This window comes from Lycium barbarum, chromosome 4, assembly GCF_019175385.1.
Source record: "Lycium barbarum isolate Lr01 chromosome 4, ASM1917538v2, whole genome shotgun sequence".
Lineage (NCBI taxonomy): Eukaryota > Viridiplantae > Streptophyta > Magnoliopsida > Solanales > Solanaceae > Lycium > Lycium barbarum.
This window is the reverse complement of record NC_083340.1, coordinates 133,110,383-133,132,352: the sequence shown is the minus strand read 5'-3', so window position 1 is coordinate 133,132,352 and position 21,970 is coordinate 133,110,383. Positions and strand designations below refer to the sequence as shown.

Here is a 21,970-nt window from a genome sequence, read left to right as displayed (position 1 = left end):
GACAGTGTAAAAGAAATTATATGCTAAGCAAAGCGAGCTATACATACAGGTCCTCTCCGGAGGACAAGGCGAAACCCATGTTAAGTCACTCTGATTCCTTAATGAAATTTTACAAGCAAAATGTCATTGGCAATGTGTTGAATTGACAGGTTACCTGATGAAGGAGCTGGGAATGTACTTACGGCGTGCATGATGTTAACCAAAATGCTAAAAAGATCGAAGTGGAATCATAAACTACGCCTCATATCTCATATAATGTAGTACACTGTAGCAAAGTTAAAACTCACCATAGAATCTCTAATCCTGGAAAAAGCGAGTTGAAACCTTTCATCTCCAACTTCGTAAGTTGGTTATCCAGAGTAATTCTAAAGCTAGCTCTTGGCCCAAATGATAGCTGAGTGAACTTATTGTTCTGTTTCTTGATTAAAATACTGGCTCAATTTAGCCTCAGAAATGTTGTGCATGAAATGTCTTCCATATTCTTATCACTGAAATCGCGCCTATTTTTACTTTAAAAGCTTGAATTTTGAAAATAGGATTTTAATGCAAAATGGTAGATATTCCATGTGGAGAGAAAGTCATGTCTTAACATAAGTACTCATCAACAAATACATAAAAAGAAAATGATGACATTTCTACAGAGACGGCACAAATTTTCGCACTCGAAATCCTAACTCCAAGAAGTGCTATCCACAATAGGGGGAACAAGAATTAGTCTAGAACTACATGTCAAACAATATGGATGAACGTCATTGAATAAAAAGAACAAGCACTACTTCAAATAGTCAAGAATCTGGGAGATCTGGAGGAACAGAATGCCACAATAAGTTTCTTAGCACTAGGTCAGGTTTGAAAGTACAGCACGATGAAGACGCTTCTCACATATATAAACGCACAACTAAATACATACAATGATTATTGACCTCCTTAGGTACATAGTTATTTGCTCACGGTTTACCCTGTTGAATTTGATGAAGAAGAGCTGCTGCCAATTGCAAAGTTGCCTGCAAGCGTTTCTGTGGATCTGTTTCTTCGTCTGCTGCATTCTGCAGTTGGTTCAAGTGAGTGCCATGTTGAAGCTCTCTTGGAGGTGGGCCCGGCAAACTCGCCATTGGCTGCTGCTGCTGTTGCTGAAGCAATTGCTGAATTTGACTAAACTGCGATGATGACTGATCAACAGGTTGATTGTTTGATAATGGAAGATTCTGTTGTGTTGGCCTGTATGAGTTGTCAGGCAGGTAAGCGTTGCCTGGTTGTCTCGAATCTTGTCCTGTTGATGCAACCCCTGATTGCCTCTGCTGCCCAAGAAGTGATGAGGCTAACATTGCAAGTTGGTCTGATTGAAAAGGTGAAGCTGGTGGAGGTCTGTTATCACCAGTTGAATGGATACTTGAAACTTCACCCCTACTATAGATGCTAGAACTTTCCTGCCCTGTACCAGGCATGGACGGGTTATATCCCTGACCGATGGTAGTATCTTTTCTGATATTCTTGACACTAGGATTTGGCTTCTGCATATCATGTGAAGACCAGTTCTGTCCCATGGCAGGGTACTGCTGATTGACCATGTAGTTGTGCCTGTCTCCACTAAATGACTCAGAAAAGTTACCAGCCGGCTGAAGAGAGCCTGAAAATGAAGCAGGTGGAGGTACAGTATCGGTCCCAGGAAAAGGCATATTACTGATTCCTGGTCTCTGGGTAGTTGAGTAAGATGTAAGTGCAGGATTAGGGCCAGAAGGCGATATCGGCTTGGCAAACGATGTCATGCCCTGGAAACCGGTAAAGCTGGTTTCATTCTTCTCCGCCTGAGGTTCTAATCTTAAAACAACACCAGAGATGCTCAGTTTTCCTGGTACTTTAAGGACCTTCTCAGAGAAGTCTGAAGGAGGTACAAGAAACATAGTGGTCCTATCATCCAATTTCGCCACAGCAGCTCGCTGCTTCTCACCAAGATAATTCATGAATTCGTTGTAAAATGCCATGTCAGCATCAGTAGCTGGAACAAAGAAGACAACCCAAGAACCAGCTGCTTGATAGTAATGCTTTGCAAGCATGTCTAAACTAGTCCTGGCTGTGCAGTCTAAGTATACAGGTCTGCAGAATTGAACCATTGCAAACTCAATGGACGAAAAAGAATTTAAGTTCTATTCACAACATGTGGTATGAAAAGTTCTCAACCTAAGACGATAGCTCATTTTTTAACTTAAAAGTGTAAAGTTAGATTCCAAAAACTCTGAAAAAAATGTATGAGAAGACAAGACATTCATAATGCCTAAGATGAAGAGAGTTAAAACAAGCCTTGTAAGGTAAGTACCGTTCTAGATCCTTCCCATGTACTTGATATCATGAACAAAAATTTCCTACTCCATACTAGAGAAATGATGATTGTACCCGAAAGAGCAGGAAGGAGCAAATTTCAATCTCTGGATCTCCTTAAATTGGGTAGAGTTGACTATCAAATTTTCAGTTAAGACACTTCCATTTTTCTATCTCGGGCTCCTAAGATAAGAAATTTTCAAAAAAAAAAAAAAAAAAATCTACGTAACAGGGAAGTAAAATTTCTCCAACAGATACATTTTATCATAGTTATATTACAAAATATCTTCAATCATATAGATGCAAAATGGTTATCTTTGACTTACGCAAAGCCTAAATATTTGTTATTTATTTGTTATTAAAGCATCCAGCACCCAAGGCTAAGTTAATGAAGTGGGTTAAGAACCATGAGTTCTCAGGTTCAAATCCCAACAGAGACAAAATACACTAGGTGATTCTTCTCATTTGTCTTAGCCTTGGTGGATAGAATTACCTAGTACTTGTTGCTAGTGGCAGGTGGCAAGTATCCCGTGGAATTAGTCCAGGTGAGCGCAAGCTGGCCTGGACACCACGGTTATTCAAATAAAAAATTAAAGCATCAATCAGCTAAACTATGTCTTGTTGAAAGTTGCTGTAAAATGCTATAGACCTGAATGTTGAGCTTACCAATCCAAACATTTTGAAGTTAAATTCAAAAGCACGTACAAAAAACTAAAGTTGCTCTAAAGTGCTATAGACCTGAAAATGTTGAGCTTACCAATCCAAACATTTTGAAGTTAATTCAGAAGCACGTGCAGAAAACTACAACCATTATACAACATTAGCTCCAAGGACTAATATGATTTTATCAGTTATAGCAGAGTATATTTGCATTGAGATATTTCTGTGTTAGGAAGGGCTTCAACCCAAATGACTATAGGCTAGGAGCCCTGCAGTTCGAAAAAACTTTCATTTCTAACTGAAGTCGCCTGTCAGTTTTAGATTTCAACAACTTGTGTGCATTAGATAATGTCTATGAAAACATAAACTTCCCGTAAAGCATGTTATTACTTACAAAATCATGTCTAGAGGTTTGCCCACGGGAAAGCATCGAGCCCGACAGACAGCAGTGCCTCCCTTAGCAATAGTACCTTCCCATTTCCACTCAGTACTCTTAGATGAGGGATGTGGTTCAGGAGTCAACCTTTTCTGCTCAGCATTTGAAGCCAATTGACCAGGGCCCACCTTAAAACCGTCAAAACGTGAATTCCACCGGTCATTCTCCTCAGGATAAGGTATATTGGAGTTCATCATCCTCTTATGAACAAGAGATCCAGAATCGAAGTTTTTATCAAGGACCTCAGCTTGGGAATATTCATGGTATCCCCTGTGTTTTGCTGGTTCCATATCATTGAAAGGATATTCTGGAAGCTCATTTTCAGGAAAATAGGAGCTGGTCTTCAGTTTCTTAGCTTCATGAAAGACTAAAGGATCCTCAGGCAAGTCCCACGAATCATCATAGAAAGGATCTTGTCTAGGGAACCGCTGAGGAGAAAACTCACGCATGTCTACTACTCTTTTCCTTGGAGGACTACGCTGATTATAAGCATTGTCCCCATGCCCCAGTTCAGAATCCAGAACGGGATATCTCCTTCTATCAAGTGTACCATCTTCACCTGCCCATGAATTACCCTTTCTGCCAAAACTAACAAGACGAGAATCACCAGGATCCATATCTGAGTTAAACCTTGGAGACCTCATACCATGATCTCCAGGAACATTACCAAAGTCCCTATCATGTCGAAGGTTCTCGGAAGAACCAATGTGCCCATATGATCTCAAATGTGAGGATGGTGAATCATTCATTGAGCTTCTTTCCTTGTTAGAGGGTCCAGATTCCGACCGGGCAAAACAAATATGTACACGTGGATTGTCAAATAATTTTCCTTGTAATGTTTCTTTTGCCCTGCAAGCTGCCATCACATTCTTGTATCGAACGAAGGCATAAGTTCTACCTGGAAATGCAGTAATCCTATCTATCGGTCCAAATGGGGAAAAGGCTTTTCGTAAAATGAATTCATCTACTTTCAGTTGTGCAGGAAACCCAATCCATAAAACTTCACTGGGTTCTCCACTCTTATCAGGAGTAGAGTGGCGAGTCCTCGAGTCCCTTTGTGAAAGTGGAGATCTTCTTTTCATGGGACGTTCATCTCGACATGGAAAATACTCTTCATCCCGTGGTGGTGCTGGTGATGATTTTTCCTGTGATATAAAACCCTACTTAGAGCAGAATTGTCGCCATATTTTCTTGATAGACTTTTTAATTACGAAAAGAAGAAAAGAGAGGTGAATTGGCCTGCATATAGATTAACTTGTTTCACCAGAAAGTAATAATCACTTATGGGAGTTGCTGTATCAATGCTGAGAAGTACAGCACAGAGAGAAGTAACCCATCAGTCGAAGAACATAGTAACACATATCTCTCTAGTTGTGACCTACATTAAGCAGCAATCATAACCTGATCTCTGTTCTTGCAGAAGGGTTTTCTTTCCATACTGTTATTATTAGCACACACTCTCCAAAGCAGTAACACTACATTATATTCATGAAGGTACTCTGATAATTGCAGCAAAAATCTGGAAATAAGATTTTGAGGCAGACACAAGCACAAACAAACATAAATACAAATGGATATGACAAGTGCAATCATCAAGATCAAAATTAGTTTAACTACCATTTAAATAAGTTGGGAGTAGTCTAACTTTGACTTTAGAAAAGAATGCACTTCATTTAATAGACCCTCTCTTATAAGTACAAAGAGGTAAAGAGAAGTCCTAGCCACTGAAGTATAATGTCCATAGATCTGTTAAAAAAACATAAGCCAAACATTCCTCTAGTAAAACAAATGCAAGATATCACTGATGCAATGACCTGTAGAAGTGAAGGAGCTTTGCGGTTTTCCACTGTATATATCACCAATTCTTACAGAAGATATGATAGGAGCAACATGAAATTTTACTTGTGAGATTCACACACATACAGCTTTCAATTACCTTTCTAGTAGACTGATCAACTCAAGGAAAAATGCCAGGCATGCACAGGATCGCAAACACACAAGCCACAAAAGTGTTCATACATTTCAAAGAAGACACAACCCAACAACATATATATTCTATTCTATCCCCTAGATTAGTAGATTATCATGAAAGGAAGCTCTAGAGATGTTTCAAGTTACACGACAGCAACACAACCTCTGTAGACATATTGAGTAAGAAGCTCCAGTTGGCATGGCCGTATGTCTTCTCTACATCTAATTTGCAAATAATTCCCCATTTGCTTTGTTTTTATCTAGAATCCACCAATTCATTTGCTATTAGAATGACATTTTCATAATATGTCTCCCCTTATTGAATGCCATATGAGAATCCCAAAATACCTGATGGCATTTACTCCTATTCCATCCAAGATGATAAAAAGATGGATAGAGGAAGGTGAGGGTGACGTCAAGCCATCATGCCCCTTTTGCCCTAAGCCATAGGTTAGAAAAGAACGCTTTACATAAACATCTCAATGTAAAATATGAAAGGAACACACAGAAAAATCAACGAGATGAGCCTCCTAAAAGAGAAAATCATGATGGGAAAACCGTGAGGGAAATTCTAAAATCGATTTGCAGTTATTACGCCAGCTAATTAAATCTCAAAGCGGTATACCCAAAAAAAGAAGAAACTACCTTCCTTAAGCAATTCTTCTTATTCATCTTCTTAGATTCCTCGATCATTTGTAAAATCGACTTGTAGTTATTGCGCCGGCTAATTAAGTCTCATAGATTGCTCTAAAAGAGAAAATCGTGATCGAACTTCATAGATTGCCCTATCATTTGTATTTATTACGCCAGCGAATTAAATCTCTTCTTGACGCCTTTAGGGTTTTTTCCAAGCCTATTTTTAGAGTGAATTCCTATGGAAAGGAAATCAAGAAGGAATAAGGATGCATCTCATTGAATGGGAAAAAGGTGTGCTATGTAAAGAGTAGGATGCGAAACTAGGAGTAAGGAATCTCATTATATAAGTGATATTCGGCCAAAAGTATATATTTTTAGCTATATTTTTTATTTTTTTTATTATTATTTTTTTGAAAATATTTTTAGCTATATTTAGCCTCATATTTTGGTACTTTAATCGTCGTTTGAGCATTATTTATAATGCTTTGTGCTCAATTTTGTGTTTTTAATGGGTAGGAATGAAATACTGTGAAGATGCGACAAAGACGAAGAGATTTGGAGAAAAACTAGGATGAAAAATAATTGAAGTGGCAAAAGAAAAAAAAGGAAAAAGAAGAAGAGAAAAATGAAGGCTAAAACAATAATTTGCACGTGATCACAAGTGCACATGAAATTCAATTGTGCAATGACGTGCTAAAGTGCACCAAACAGTGGATCCATACGAACACAAGAAGTAATGTCCAAAACTTCTTTAGGTCATGCCATATTGAACGCGACATGAGACAGCCTGCAAGCGAGAAAATTGTCCTGTTTTTCCCAAATAACTTTGGATTAAGGCCCATAACTCCTAGTCCTATACCTATAAATACGCTTTAAACATGAGTTTTACAGAGTTTTGGAGGTGGGCAAGCGCCAGAGACGGCGAGAGCAAGATTCTTCTCAGGGTTTTTCTTTCTCTTTTTTCCTTGCACTTTATTATTTCTTTGAGAGATTTTGTGCTTGCAACCATGAATATGTGTAGCTAAGCTTTATTCCTAGGGTTCTGATGGAACCTTTTGTTGTTTGAATTATTGATGTTGTTTTTCCTTGATGAAACTTAGTTCGTTCCGTTTATTCAATTGTTGTTTTGTGATTCTAATTAGTTGAAAAGTTATCAACTAGTTGTGCTTGTGGGTTTAGAATACTTGATAAAGATTTTAGACTTGGGTTATGTTGAATAACAATACTTTAAGGCGGGATAGGGATTGAATGCTTTAACTTAAAGGTGCCAACAAGAGAGATCGGAGATCCTTATTGAGATCACTAGCGAGTTGTTCAAGAGAGGGAAGAGCACTTGGTCACCTTTCGAAGTACGAGGGCCAAGACCCAAATTGTTACCAACTCTCCCAGAAGTGCGATAGGGGTTTATGCACGGATTGCAAGGTTATCCCAAGCGAGAACCTCACGACCCAGCATAGGCTCTTGGTTCTAGATCTGAAGATAAAGAGGAAGAGGAGAAAGACGGTTGTGTATGGTCAACCTAAGATTAGGTGGGATTCTTTGAACAAGGACAATGCTCGGGAGTTGGGTGTGCCGTTAAGGGCATTGGGAGCCTAGAGGAGTAGCGGGGACGCGAGTAATATGTGGACCACGACAGCAGCTAACATGCTAACATCAGGGAAGTAGCAAGAGAGGTGCTAGGTACTCTGACAGACACAAAGGGGACTGGTGGTGGAATGGAGAGGTCCACAATAAATTGGAAGCTAAGAAAGCAGCGTATTTAAAGCTAGTGGAGAGTATAGATGAGGGGGGGAGAAGAGGACTAATAGGGAGCATTATAAGAAGGCGAGGAAGGAGGTGAAGTTAGCGGTTATGGCGGCTAAGACTGCTGCGTTTAGACGCTTGCATGACGAACTTGGGGAAAAAGGCGGGGACAAGAAGCTGTACAGGTTAGCCAAAGCGAGGGAGAGAAAGGCTCGTGACCTAGACCAAGTGAAGTGTATCAAAGACAAGGAAGGCGAAGTTTTGGTGGAAGATGCCCATATTAGACGAAGATGACAGACTTACTTTCATAAACTCTTGAATGAAGAGGGGGGTCGGAACATCGTACTAGGCGAATTAGAGCACTCCTAGAGTCGCCGCGACTTTAGGAACTGTAGACGGGTCAAGGTTGAGGAGGTCGAGGGGGTTATGCGTAAGATGAGCAGGGGAAGAGCGACAGGGATGCCAATAGAAATATTGGAAGAATGCGGGCAAGGAAGGCTTGAAGTAGCTTACGCGGTTGTTGAATGTTAGTTTTAGGACGTCGACGATGCCTGAAGAATGGAGATGGAGAACCATGATCCCGATGTTCACGAACAAGGAGGATATTCGAAATTGCAACAACTATAGGGGTATCAAGTTGTTGAGCCATATGATGAAAGTTTGAGAGAGTGGTGGAAGTAAGGATGAGGAAGATAGTGTCTATTTCGTAGAACCAGTTCGAATTTATGTCAGAGCGTTCGACTACAGAAGCCATTCACGTTATGAGAAGGTTGGTGGAGCAGTATAGGGAGAAGAAGAGAGATTTGTATATGGTGTTCGTCGACCTAGAAAAGGCATACGATAAAGTCCCAAAGGAGGTGCTATGGAGATGTCTGGAAGCTAGAGGTGTTCCTGTAGCATACATTAGAGTGATAAGGACCTACATGATGGATCCAAGACCCGTGTGAGGACAAGTGCGGGTGACTCAAAACACTTCCCAGTCACGATGGGTCTGCATCAGTTATTCGCTCTTAGCCCGTTTTTGTTTGCTTTGGCGATGGACGCACTGACGCGTCACATTCAAAGAGAGGTGGCATAGTGCATGTTATTTGCAGAAGACATTGTGCTGATTAACGAGACAAGAAGCGGTGTTAACGCGAGGCTGGAGGTTTGGAGATAGACCCTGGAGTCAAAAGGTTTCAGGTTGAGCAAGACTAAGACAAAGTACTTGGCGTGCAAATTTGGTGACGTGATATATGTAGAGGACGAGGACGTGCGGCTTGATACTCAAGTCATACCCAAGAAAGAAAGTTTTAAGTACCTGGGTCAATCATCCAAGGGGGGAATGGTGAGATTGATGACGAAGTCACTCATCGTATTGGGGTGTATTGTGCGACAAGAAGGTGCCACCTAGACATAAGGGAAAGTTCTACAAAGTAGTGGTTCGACCAACTATGTTGTGTGGGACGAAGTGCTGGCCAGTTAAGAAAGCTCATGTCCAGAAGATGAAGGTAGCAGAGATCTGGATGCTGAGATGGATGTGCGGGCATACCAGGAGAGATGATTCAGAATGAAGTTATTCGGGACAAGGTAGGTGTGGCCCTCATGTTCGACGAGATGCGAGAAGAAAGGTTGAGATGGTTCGGCCATATGCAGAAGAGATCACTGATGCGCCAGTGAGGAGGTGTGAGAGGCTGGCAGTGGTGGGCCTGAGAAGAGGGAGGGGTAGGCCAAAGAAGTCTTGGGGAGAGGTTATTCGGCAGGATATGGCGCAGCTTCAGCTTACCGAGGACATGACCCTTGATAGGAGGGTGTGGAGGTCAAGTATCAGGGTAGAAGGCTAGTAGGGGACCGCGAGGATTTCTTTTCTGTACTAGGAGTATTATTACCTTTGTTCTTTAGCTTATTTTTTTTAGATCTCTATTATAACTTGATAGTTTCTTTCTTCTTTTTTTGACTGCATTTATCATATTATATGTTGTTATTACTGCCTATTATTATTATTATTGTTGTCTTGGCACCTTCTCTTGAGCCGAGGGTCTATCGGAAACAGCCTCCCTACCTTCCACAGTAGGGGTAAGGTCTGCATACACTCTACCCTCTCCAGACCCAACCTTGTGGGATTATTCTAGGTATGTTGTTGTTGTTATAGCGAGTTGTTCAGGGAAATCAATTAGAATTAGCCTCACGATGTATGGATACTAACTAGGCGTAATTTGAAGACACTTTTAGTAGTTCAATGCAACAAATAGGGGAAATCTTAGCTCTAGGTCTTTTTCTCTCTTTGAATTTACTCCATTACTCTAGCTTTATAGTTAATATTAGTTGTTTTGTTGTTTTCTTAGTCTATAATTAGCTCTAAATTTATTATTATTACCTTAGAGCTAAGATTTCCGCTTTTTGTTGCATTCAACTACTAACGTGTCTTCCTCAAAAAAAAATCTTAGTCTATAATTCGTTCTAAATTTATTATTATTACCTTAGAGAATTATTTGATAAATAAAGTACATCATAGCAAAGTAATATAGCTATAAGTTTATTCTCTGAGGGATCGACTCCGGACTTTAAAACCGGGTTATATTTGCAATGACCACTTGTCCTTATAGGACTAGAGTTGGGCGTGATCAAAATGCCGCCTATTTAAATGGCTTTGGGGATGGAATGATCGTAAAACTAGCATAAAGAGGTCATCGAATAAAAATATGGTGTACAATACCCATGGAGCTCCACCTGAATAGCATTCTAGAAACATAACAGTAGTTCTCGATATGAGTTTAAGAAGAAAAAAGTTTGAAGGATGGTGATGTAAGGAAAATTAAAATTTGATAGGATAAATGGTATCTGAAACCAAGGCCTAGGAGACAAACAAGCCATATCACAGGATAACCACAATGTATGGAGGTGGGACGCAACAAACAATGTAGTGTATTCTATCAAGTCATATTATGAGAAATTCATGTTTAGAAGGAGGTTGCCTTCTGTATAGATCGCTTTGGATCCTTCAAGTACCAAAAAGGTATGCTTTTTCACTTGACTACCAGTAAAAGTGGGGATCTTGATAACTAAAAATCTAAGGAAGAGGAAGACGTACATCAGTTGGCGTTTTATGTGTAAGGGATCGGGTGAAAACACTGACCATCTCCTCATTCGTTGTTCGGCAGCCTCGACGTTATGGTGGGATATTTTGAGATAGATTGGAAGACTTCGAGTAATGCCAGGCACGGTAAAAATGAGTAATGTTCAATTGGAACGGTGGTAGATGGAAGACAAGACAGAGGGCGTGCAATGTTGTTCCACTAGCACTTATGTGGGTCGTTTAGAGATAGAAATAGGAGAGCTTTTGAATGAGTATTGATGAACTTTGTTCAATTGAGGAATAGCGCCTTTTCCCTTATTTCCTTTTGGTGCACCCATGAGGTTCCTTTACGCATAGAAGATTGGTTGTCGTTCGTAGAAAACCCTATCGTTGGCATACTTCTTGTAGTCGAGCATTTTTTTTGCCAAAAATTAATTAAATTATTAATTTATCAACAAACTGGTATGGGAGGGATACTTAGCAGAAATCTTGCCTAATTTGCACAGCATCGTGGTTAACAAAAACTGATGCATTGTAAATTGCTGGGATGGAAGTAGCTGGAACTTCCAATTTTAAAGAACTTCTAATGATTGGAAAGTTGAAAGAGTAAGAGAGCTACTTGCAATGGTTAAAGGAATTACAGTGGAGGATAACACAGTGAAACTCTAATGATGGACAGGAAGGAAGGATGAATCATTTTCTGTGAAGTCCTGTTAGCTACTAGCAAGGATATCCGCTAGACATAGTACAGAAAAGCCATGGTAGACATAGCCCTTTCTCTGTACTTCTTATACGGTATTGGTTATTAATAAAAACCTTACCGTTTCCCAAGAAAAGAAAGCTACTCTAGACATAGTACAGAATGGCTATGGACAAGGTAACATGTTTTGGATGGATAGCTGCACATCAAACTTGTTTGACACAGGAAAATAAAGGCTTATACTTATAGTTGGTGCTGCTTATGCAAAGAGAACCTTGAAATTATGAATCATTTGTTGACATTGTAACTATGCCTGCCAGATTTGGCGATTGCTCAAAATAAATGTCTCGCAGATTTTGGTTTATGTTCCTGAATAATTATGGGATTCAATAGGAAATGCCAGGTAATGTAAGGCAAGTATTGAACAGTTGGCAGGGCAGCAAATAAGGAAGAAGCAGAAACTGATATGGAAAACCATCACTTATCTTTATCGAGAAAATATCTGGAAAACCATCCCTGTATGCATTCTCTGAAAAGTTTGGCTAAAGAGAAATTTGAGGGTAGGTAGGAGAATGTTCTTTTTGTTAATATAGATCTATCTAGAATCTGAAACTTTGGTGCAGCGCTCTTTTTTTAATATATATATAACCGTGCTGTCCAGGCCAGCTCCCACCAGCATCAGATACTAGGTAACTCTGTCCACCAAGGTTAGAATAAATGGGAAGAAATCACCTAGTGTTTTTGTCTCTGCTGGGAATTGAACCTGAGACCTCATGGTGCTCAACCCACTTCATTGACCACTAGGCCACACCCTTGGGTGCGGTGCAGCGCTCTTTTTTTAAAACGATATTGATGTAAGCCTGATTTCACAGAATCCCTACAGTGGTGAAGGAATTCAAATTCAGCAAACTTCTGCTCTTTCTCAGTACCAATTTTATGAACAAACAATAAATTCCAATCCCTCAATATTAGAGATATGGAGCTCTGACTTTGTTTAACACCAGAACAATATGAAGCATGCAGACTTTTCATCTTGAACCTCTATCTTTTCATGTTCATGAGAACCTCCCCAGCGAATTTAAGATACCTAGAAGGCTAAATACCTATATAGCCCCTTAACTTGGCACGATGTGTAAGTTAGACACTCTAAGCTAGTGACCATATAGACACTTTAACTTGGTAGAACTGTATATTTTAAACACACTAGTCAGTAAGGCAAAGTGCGTGTGTATTACTTGCATGTGTCAAAGAAAGAATAAGATAGAGACACGTATCAACAAACCCCCTTTTGATCTTCTTCTTCGTTCCAGTAGAACCAACCCCACTTTGCCTTCATTCTTCATTATTTTCTTCTGCAAATTCACGTGTAATTAGCGATAGCAATCAATGATTCGAACTCTTCTTCTCCAATGGTTCCCTTCATCTATCTCTTCCTTCTCCCTTAACCACAATCCATGTTCCACTCTCTCTGTTTTAGTCTCTCTATCAATACTTAACACAGGGACAACTATATGCTTTTTCCTGTTTTCCTTTTACTCATAGATGAAGACCTAAAAGTAGAGCTTTTGGCTATGTACCTGCAGTTTTCTACTAACTTGGAGAGCAATGCAAATTTTCAAGATTAATGGTATTGCTTTGATTGAAAAGTAAAAAAGGAAATTTACAAAATCCAATGAGTCCTTCCTAAGCCTGAACTTTGACATTTTAGAGTTGGCTCTAATCATAATACCTTCAAAGCTTGCAATAATATTTTGGCCTATATTTGCTTCATTTTCTTGTCAAACGAATATGAAGTTCATTGGATAGAAGAGAATATAGAAAAAATTTATTAAAACAGGATTCGATATGAGATTCTAGTCTTTGGTTGTGTTGTTTAGAGATGGAGAAGAGAGCTTTACGCTAGGGCTTTTCTTTCAACAACAATGGTAAATATGACGCTAAATTTGGGTTATAAAATATTTTTACTGCTAATAGAGCTGACTCAGCATTGTTTTAAATAAAACTCGCGCCTAAAATGAACAAATCAACAAGTGAGATGCTATGTAGGACTAGTGTGTTCAAAAGATACATTTCTACCGAGTTGGAGTGTCTATCCGGTCACTAATTTATTAGTGTCTAACTTACAAAACGTGCCAAGTTTAAGGAGCTATCTAGGTATACAGGCACAAACCTAGCGGTGAGATGAAACAGATGTAGAATACCAGCAGCTAACACTGTAGCTATGTTAAATATATATGGCACCATGCAGTACACCTCAAAGAAGTAAACAAAATAATTCATGCTATCAAATGTAGCAAATTCATAAGCATTATTTTGAGATCACTAATGCCTTAAGATCCCAATCTCATGGGACATCAACTGGTATCATTTGCCAGCTTGGCCTCATTCCTAGATTGCGATGCTAATTTGAGATAGAACTGGCAAGTCTGCAAGACTACGGACACAAAAATAGGCACACCCTGGGTCCAACTTCACATTCAATGATACACTTCAGGGAACCACTAGAAAAGCAAAGTAAGCCACTCATCCAAACAAAGCTTTTAAATATTTAAGGGAGCTGACTAAAAATGGGGGGAACAAGCCCATTTAGAATTATGCTTAAGGATATAATTTCTCCATATGTTATTTCCAGGAATAGGATTTTCATTAAGTTTTAAGATATCAAGGATGCAAGCCAAAGAATTTTCTGGTAGGCAAAATAAAAAAAATGCCTCACTTGCAAATACATATAAAATGGATCGCCCACCCAAAAGGAGCTGACAGAAGGAGGATCTTAGTTATAAGCACGCGTGCATTTTGCTCTAGTAATAATACTCTTTGTTTGCAACTATAATACTGACAATAAGTTATACTTCAGCCATTTACTGGCTGATATTTGCATCCGAGCATCTCGGTATTTTCCAGAACATATCATCGCCTAATTATCCAATTCATCAGTCATGCTTCTCCATCATTTTATTTCAGAAGTGAGTGGAGCTTGCCTCCAGTACTCTCAGAAGAACAATTAAGTTAGATCCAGTACACCGAAAAAACAGATAACTGTGTCACAATTACAAAGCATTCAAGTAGAGCACATGTGAGAACTGCTGCTTATTTTTACATCAATGACCACCAGTCATTCAGGTCTAGTACAATGTGAATAAGATGTGTGATAGAGTACATCCTGAAAGAAAACCGAGAAGTCTTTCTTATCTGGAAGGTGCTTCAGCTGATGAACTATCTAGTTCCAGTGAGGCATGTTTTTGTAGAATGTCATGGATCATAAACTTCAATTTGGATACATCACTCACAGTTGTGGATGGTCTTTTGCTACATTAGTTTGTTTCATTAGGTGCTTATTTAGTCCAAAAATATGGTTGAGAATGAGAATACTTATCACTCGGAGTGTTGCAAGAGATTGGAGTTTACTGTGTTAGAGTGAAATCTAGAAAAAAATTGATCTCCCAGTTTCCTGTTAATTTGGTTCATTGATTCAAAAGGTAATAACCTGAACTCTATGGATTAAAGCAGGTACAATTCTATTTTGTGGCTTTTGAAGGCGCCACACCTGGGATGTTGCTTGTGAAAGGACTTCCAATATATATGAGATACTTTTTTATTGTTTATATATGAGCTATAGCTCATAGGAACCGAATCCATGATAAAAGTTGTTTGAACTGGACCACAACAACTCAGAAACCAAGCAATTTTGATAAATTTTCGTGATTTCAATTCTGATAATTCTGGTATTATTAACCTTTACTGTGGAAACGTGCAGCCAACGTAATTTTTACTGAAGATAGCGGTAAAATGCAGATGGTCCCTCAACACAAACTACATGCCTCATACAAAGGTCTTAGCAATAGATGCTTAAGAGGAACCACTTTTGGTGGTTTTACCCTCACCTTATTACATGTTGCATATACTGTTGCCTTCGCAAAAAGACACTCAAGATAAAAAGGAAACACAAAACACTTTATCAAATATTCCCTTTGTCTCCTCTCCATCCCAATTTATGTGACAATCTTTTCTTTTTAGTCAGTCCCAAAAAGAATGACTAATAAATTCCTATATTTTAGTAATAATTTAACTTTAAACTTAGCATTTTACCCTTAGTCAGATGATCTATAGCCACACAAATATCTAGGACTTCTTTTGGACCACAAGTTTCAAAAGTCTTCCTTCCAATCTCAAGCTCCGTGCCCAGTCAAACTCCTTCACATAAATTGAAACGGAGGAAGTACTAGCTTTTTGCTTTGTCATGGAAAACTAATAACTAATGATTTTGGAAAATGGAACAAGGGCACTGTCTCAATAACAGGTCCAGGTTAATGCTCTGCCTTGGGAACAAATCGTCTCTTTAATGCATATGAATATGAAAGAAGCATGTGCATTCAAAATCTGGCAAATGTGCATATGGTGCAGTGCCAGTACGAAGTCTGTGATGTGCTACCTATGCAGATTGGATTTTCCTAGAACAGAAGGAGCCATCTAAGATATAAATGCTGCCACTGAGCAGCTTGTATGGTCCAGGTCAATAGCAGCACTAACCAGCCGGAGATTGATTGAAAAGATAGTCTGCCTGCTATTTATAGCATCCAACAAATTGACACCTGCATCTATGCTCTCACTGGTTATTAATTAAAAAAAAGGTGCAAGAGAATGCACAGTCCTATACATCCACGTGACTCTGATGGCAATTTATAATGATCGAGTACAAACGTTGCTTGACCAAGAAGCTCGCATCTTGATAATTGATTATAATGGCAACAGAGTAAAGGACACCGAAATGGAAGGAGTTGGTGCAATTTTACTCGGATCATCCATAACTTTTGATTGAAGAGCAAACTTGGTGCGAAGTATTACTTCTCCTGAAGTCTGTGCTCATCACTACACTACCCTCACAAATTGAGGCTACACGATTGCTCGAGGGAGCAAATTACAAACATTCTACTATTACAGATTTGCTAAATCACTGCCATATACAGTTTGCAAAAGATTTTGGAATTTTAATCTGCTGAGAATTTCATGGAGTTGTCTTTAGATTCTCCATGTCATTAAGGTATTGGATTTCATTTCACCTTTCTTTTCTTTTTTTGTTTTGACAAAATTTCCCTTAGGTTTCAGATGATTAACTGTTTGACTGCTTAAAACAACCGTTACGATTCTTTCTTTTTATTCTTTATTTTTGGAACAAGGAACCAACTGTTATGATTATAGTGGTAATGCATAACGTAAGTTCTGTTAGAGCTTTTGATTACTCATCATTTTCTCAGGATCAATTGCAAACTCCAATCTAGTCATAAAAGGATGACATAAACTCGATGGTAGATGGTTATGGTGGATGGACTGGGCCATGCTTGGCAATGGCATATGAAGGAATTGGAACCCCAAAAGCTTGAACGAGTCAGATCAGTTAGAGACTCACAGTACTCGCCACAAGCCCCCCTATGGATAAATACACACCAGAAGTCCCATTCATATATATTCTTTTTTTTCTTTTAGAGAAGGAAATCATGCAGGAGCTATAGTACAAATTGTAAAACATTGCTGCTCATCTGTAATACTGCTCGCTTTTGGAGGTTGCTGAAACAGCTGTTGCAAGAATTTGTGCTTAGACTGCTGAATTTCCACTTCTTCTTCTCTTTTTTTTTTTTTTAAAACTGGTACTATTGAAAGAATTTCCACTATTTTCCTTGGTCCAATGGTTAACTTGCTGGATTTCCACTACTTGCCTTGATGGTTAATTCTTTCATAAGATTCTACTCAATCACACCAATGTTTATACATCTACAAATTTATAGTTTGGATCGTTTCTGCTTATATTAGTCTAGTCTCTAATTCAGTCCAAGTAACATTCTGTACCTAAAAAGCAATCGAGTTACAGAAGCACTCACTTCCTAGTCTCTGAAATAAATTCTCATGACCTCAACAATACTGAGTCCACTGTCCTGGTTATTGAGTGAAAGAGAGACAATGGCAAATGGAAGATCAAGATCCACATCGAACTTGGATGGGTGCATTAATGATTAATATTAACAACAGACGTTATGAGTAAGAGAATGCATCTCATAGAAATTTTCTAGGGAAAAATACAGTACTGTCATGTGCTCAGCCAAGAATTCTCTATGAGCAGACAATAATGTCACAAGGAAAATTAGGCAAAGGTTGACAAAACTAACCGCCTTTGTAAACTCAATCCTAAGCGGATTGCCAGCAACAACATAACCTTGGAGATGTCTTATAGCAGCAAAGGCCCCTTCGTCATCCTTAAAATTAATGAAAGCATAACTTCGACCTGGTTGAAATGCTACACTTTCCAGGTCCCCAAAACGTAAGAAGTGATTGGCCAATGTACTTTCTGAAAGACTATGAGATAGATTTCCAACCCAAAGATGTCTGGAAGGGGGATTTTCACGACCATGATGGCTCTTCTCTTCAGATCTTGGAGGATGGTCCCTGCGATATCTGTCCCGCTCTCTCCCTCCTCTGCCAGTCTGCAAAAGAACAATGAAGAATTTTTTCAACCAAATTGCATGAAAAATATTATTGGAACGAAATGGGCCCAAATTGAACCAAATAGATACCAATATTCACGTAACCAACCCCAACTACTTTGGGATTGAGGTGTACCTTGCTGTAAAATATACTCAAGCAACACAAAAGAAATTGTACTAACATCACATGGATGTTCAATTCAAAGATAAACTCTCACCAAAAGGGAGAACAGAAAAAACAATTAGACAACCGGATTGGAGAATTAACAAAAAGAGACATTTACAGGATGTTAAGTTACATTTATGCTGTATATCGGAAATTGGAATTCTAGAGTCAGCCTAGGCGTATATGCTATATGCTCACTTTCCTCAACCCCCTCCTCCGCTAGCCGGAACGCACTTCAAGCACAGGGTAAGTCCTTTAAACAGAGTCACATTTGAGGCTCAAAATGTTCTACTAATCAGGTAGCACCAGTAAATGTCCATGTTCCGTACAGAAAACTCACTTATATCAGCAAAGAATCAACTCGATACAACGGGAACTAATGACAAAATTCAAATTAAAAAAGTACATAACAGTATAAACTTCGTAGACAGCTGAAATTTCAGTAAAACTTACAAAAGCCCTAATGAAGATGCTCAAAGTACATAAAAGTAAAGGAAAATTTTCGTAATTGGTATAGAAAACTCACTTTATAAAAGCAAATTCAGCAAGAAATCAACAAAAGTAATTAACTTCGTAATTAGCTGAAATAGAAAATTTAAACTTACCGACATATGGCGATTTGGAATTAAATTAGGAGAATTAAGGAATTGAAATTAGGGTTTGATTGAACTCTTCTAAGAGGGCTAAAAAAATAAAGTGAGCGAATTAGGGTTTGAGCAATGGGATAAACCACAAGAGGGAATCGGGTAAAGTATCCGAAGATGTCAAGGTCGTGTAGTACAGTGGGCCCTTTTTAGAGCAAGTAGCTAACTAAGGCTCTGTTTGGCCATAAATACCAAAAAAAAAAATCACTTTTTTTGGAATTTTTGGAGCTGGAGTTGTGTTTGGCCATAATTTTTGAAATTGTAGTTTTTGATGAAATGTAATGTAAAAAAATTGAAAAACAAGTTTTTTTTCGTTTTTGATATTCCGGAGTTGTATTCCGGAAAAAAGTGAATATTTTTTATGGCCAAATGCCAAAATTAAAAAAAGTGAAAAAAAATTCCGGAAAAAAGTGAATAATTTTTATGGCCAAACGCCCACTAACTGAGCTATTAAATTTCTACAAAATCGGAATCGCTTATTTATGGAAGTAAATATATTTTTATGCTTCAAATATAATCTTAAGCATCTTTAGTCTCTTAAGTTTGCTAAAATAAATCACTTTTCGCCCAACTAACAGAAATAGATAAGAAACTGACTGAATTTTAAACATACCGGAAAAATGATCGACTCGATCAGTTTGATCCAATTTTATTTTTTTTTGAATAAAATCAACTAAGCTTGGTCATTTTTATTTTGCCCTATAAACGGGAAAAATAAAAGACAGACTGGTCTTGATCAGTTTTTAAAAAAATTGACCGAATTTGACCAAAAAATCGAATGAGCATGGTCGGTTTCTCAAGATAATTTTTTATTTTTAAATAAAACTGATCGAGCCTGATCGGTTATGCTAAAAATATCTTTCCAAAATATTTAAACAATCGAGCTCCGATCAGTTTTATTTTCTTGGTTTTCTGCGCAAAAAAAAAATAGGGATCAAACTGATCAAGTCGGTTTGTTTTTCTGTTCGAATGCCGGACAATTCTTTTTAATCGGTTTTTGTTGTATTTTTAGTAGTGCTTTTTGGTAGTCACCATTAGTTTTTAAGTCCATTTATTTGTTGGACCAAATGTGCTTTACTTTAGCAAACTTTAGGAACTAAAGTTACTCAAAGTTATATTTGAAGGATGAATGATGAGGGACAATTTTGACCAAAAACTCGAGCAAGCACTATAAAATGTTATTTTGACCCCCTTTTTCCATTAATTTGTTATTACTACTACTTCCTCTGTCCAATTTATGTAATACGCTTTCCTTTTTAGTCGGTCTCAAAATAAATAATACATTTTCTTATTTGATAATAATTTAACTTTAAACTTTACCTTTTTTTATGCTTAACGAGATGATCTATAACCATATAAATATCTTTGGCTTATTTTAGACCACAAGATTCAAAAGTCTTCCTTATTTCTTAAACTTCATGCCCAGTCAAACTATATCACATAAATTGGGACGGAGGGAGTACTACTTTTGGAGAGAAAAAAATATTTTTATATATTTCGCGTTATCTCAAAATTAAAAAAAATTAAAAAAATAGATATTACAAATTAAAGATTTTGTCAAGCGATAAAAATACATATAAAATAAATATATCATGTATTCACTTATTTGATGTTAAATATTGACAGGGAGTGCATTTTTTCCGTTCAACATATTTGAATTTTAATGTAAATATAACTATTTTCTTTAAAACTAAAAATTAATGTAACATGATCAAAATGCATTATATACTTGCTCGAAAGCCAAGTCCTTAGCCACCTGGACCAATCGTGAAGATACAATGTGCGAGGGATCATGTACATACTTAATATTGGTACATTTTTTTGTGCGGAGTGGCCTTCAAATGCGCTGCTCTTTAATTTTTGTCCCTAAAATTGTTGGTCTTTAATTTTTGTCCTTCGCATAAAACTACTAGGTTTCGGGTTCGAACCCCCACTCAATCAAAAAAAATTTAAAAATTCGTCAGGTAGAACTTGAATTCGAAAGGCAGAGTTTTGCCTGAGAAACTCTGCTTGAAGCAGGCAAAATTTTGCTTGCAGGCCTAACTTTGGCTGGAACAGGTTTAAGTTTGCTATAAAACTCTACCTTGCAATTTTTTTTTGACTGAGTTGGGGTTTGAAACCCAAACCTAATGGTATTATGCGAAGGCCAAAAATTAAAGACCACCAATTTGAGAGACAAAAATTAAAGACCACCCCAAAATAAGGGCATTCCTACAAATTGCCTATATTGGTACATGAAAGAATAAGTTAAAAACTTTTAGGGTCATTCGCACAAATGCCCTTATTTCGCGTGGTCTTTAATTATTGCCCCTCAAGTTTGTGTCTTTAATTTTTGTCCTTCAGTACTTTTTGTGCGGCATAATTAGCTTCGACATATGTATCATAACATCCTACAAGTTATGCCGGACAAGACAAAACTTTCAACACTCGACATAATCTGAAAAGCGGCATAAGTTTAGATTTCGCTCGGCAAAGTTTATATTTAGCTTCGACATATATATCATAACATCAACACAAGTTATGCCGGAAAAGCCAAAACTTTCAACACTCAACATAATCTGTAAAATATTAAACAACTTATGATGCATACCTTAATTCCTACAAAATTTGTGCCAAGCAACGTAAAAGTTCAGTTTCAAAGACAAAAATGTTACAAAACTTATGCCGAACAAAACAAGTCTAGATATTTTCATTAAATAAGCAGCGGGGCAAAAACTAAAGACCACAAAGACGAGAGGAAAAAATTAAAGACTAGTGCGCTTGAAGGGAAATCCGTGCAATTTGCTGAAACTTTTATGGATGTACCAACCTTTTACACTAGCGTACCAACCCACTAAATAGGCTTTTAAGGCTCCCATAAATTCATGATTTAGCTTCTTTTTTGATAAATCGTTCACTCTTCCAAGCAAGAATTATAACTCTCGATTGCTCTTATTCGCATAACACTTCTATCTACTTTATGTTTTAAGTCTTTTCCTATTGAGCTGAATCTTATATAATTATCAACGAATCGTGTAAGAAAACTCGATATAATATTTATTATCTTCTAACTGAAACCAAATAACTGAATATATATAACGTCTTCCGTACAATACACCATTGAGTGTAGCTTAAATATTGGACTTATAGTTTTTATTTTAGTAAGCGCGGTAAGATGCAAATGACTA

General features: G+C 37.9%; 1 protein-coding gene across 2 annotated transcripts; it reads right to left on the bottom strand.

Moving 5' to 3' along the window:
- Nucleotides 1-739: 739 nt before the first annotated feature.
- LOC132636549 (flowering time control protein FPA) lies at nucleotides 740-18,947 on the bottom strand. 2 transcript variants are annotated; one of them, XM_060353464.1, is made up of 4 exons: nucleotides 18,765-18,947; nucleotides 17,679-17,993; nucleotides 3,371-4,557; nucleotides 740-2,094 (listed from the first exon to the last, which is right to left on the bottom strand). In XM_060353464.1, exons 1-4 carry the CDS (start codon nucleotides 18,768-18,770, stop codon nucleotides 948-950), a joined length of 2,655 nt encoding a protein of 884 aa, XP_060209447.1. In that variant the 5' UTR covers nucleotides 18,771-18,947; the 3' UTR covers nucleotides 740-947. The 2 variants fall into 2 exon arrangements, with proteins under 2 accessions (XP_060209447.1, XP_060209448.1); XM_060353465.1 differs by lacking the exons at nucleotides 17,679-17,993; nucleotides 18,765-18,947 and adding an exon at nucleotides 6,029-7,160.
- Nucleotides 18,948-21,970: the final 3,023 nt, after the last annotated feature.

Bases quoted from the DNA above. Each gene is read 5' to 3' on its own strand.
- LOC132636549 (XM_060353464.1), bottom strand. The intron at 4,558-17,678 runs GTTAGTTTTGTC...TTTATATCACAG, and splicing joins GGATTGAGTTTACAAAGGCG to GAAAAATCATCACCAGCACC. The intron at 2,095-3,370 runs GTAAGTAATAAC...TCAATTCTGCAG, and splicing joins AAACCTCTAGACATGATTTT to ACCTGTATACTTAGACTGCA.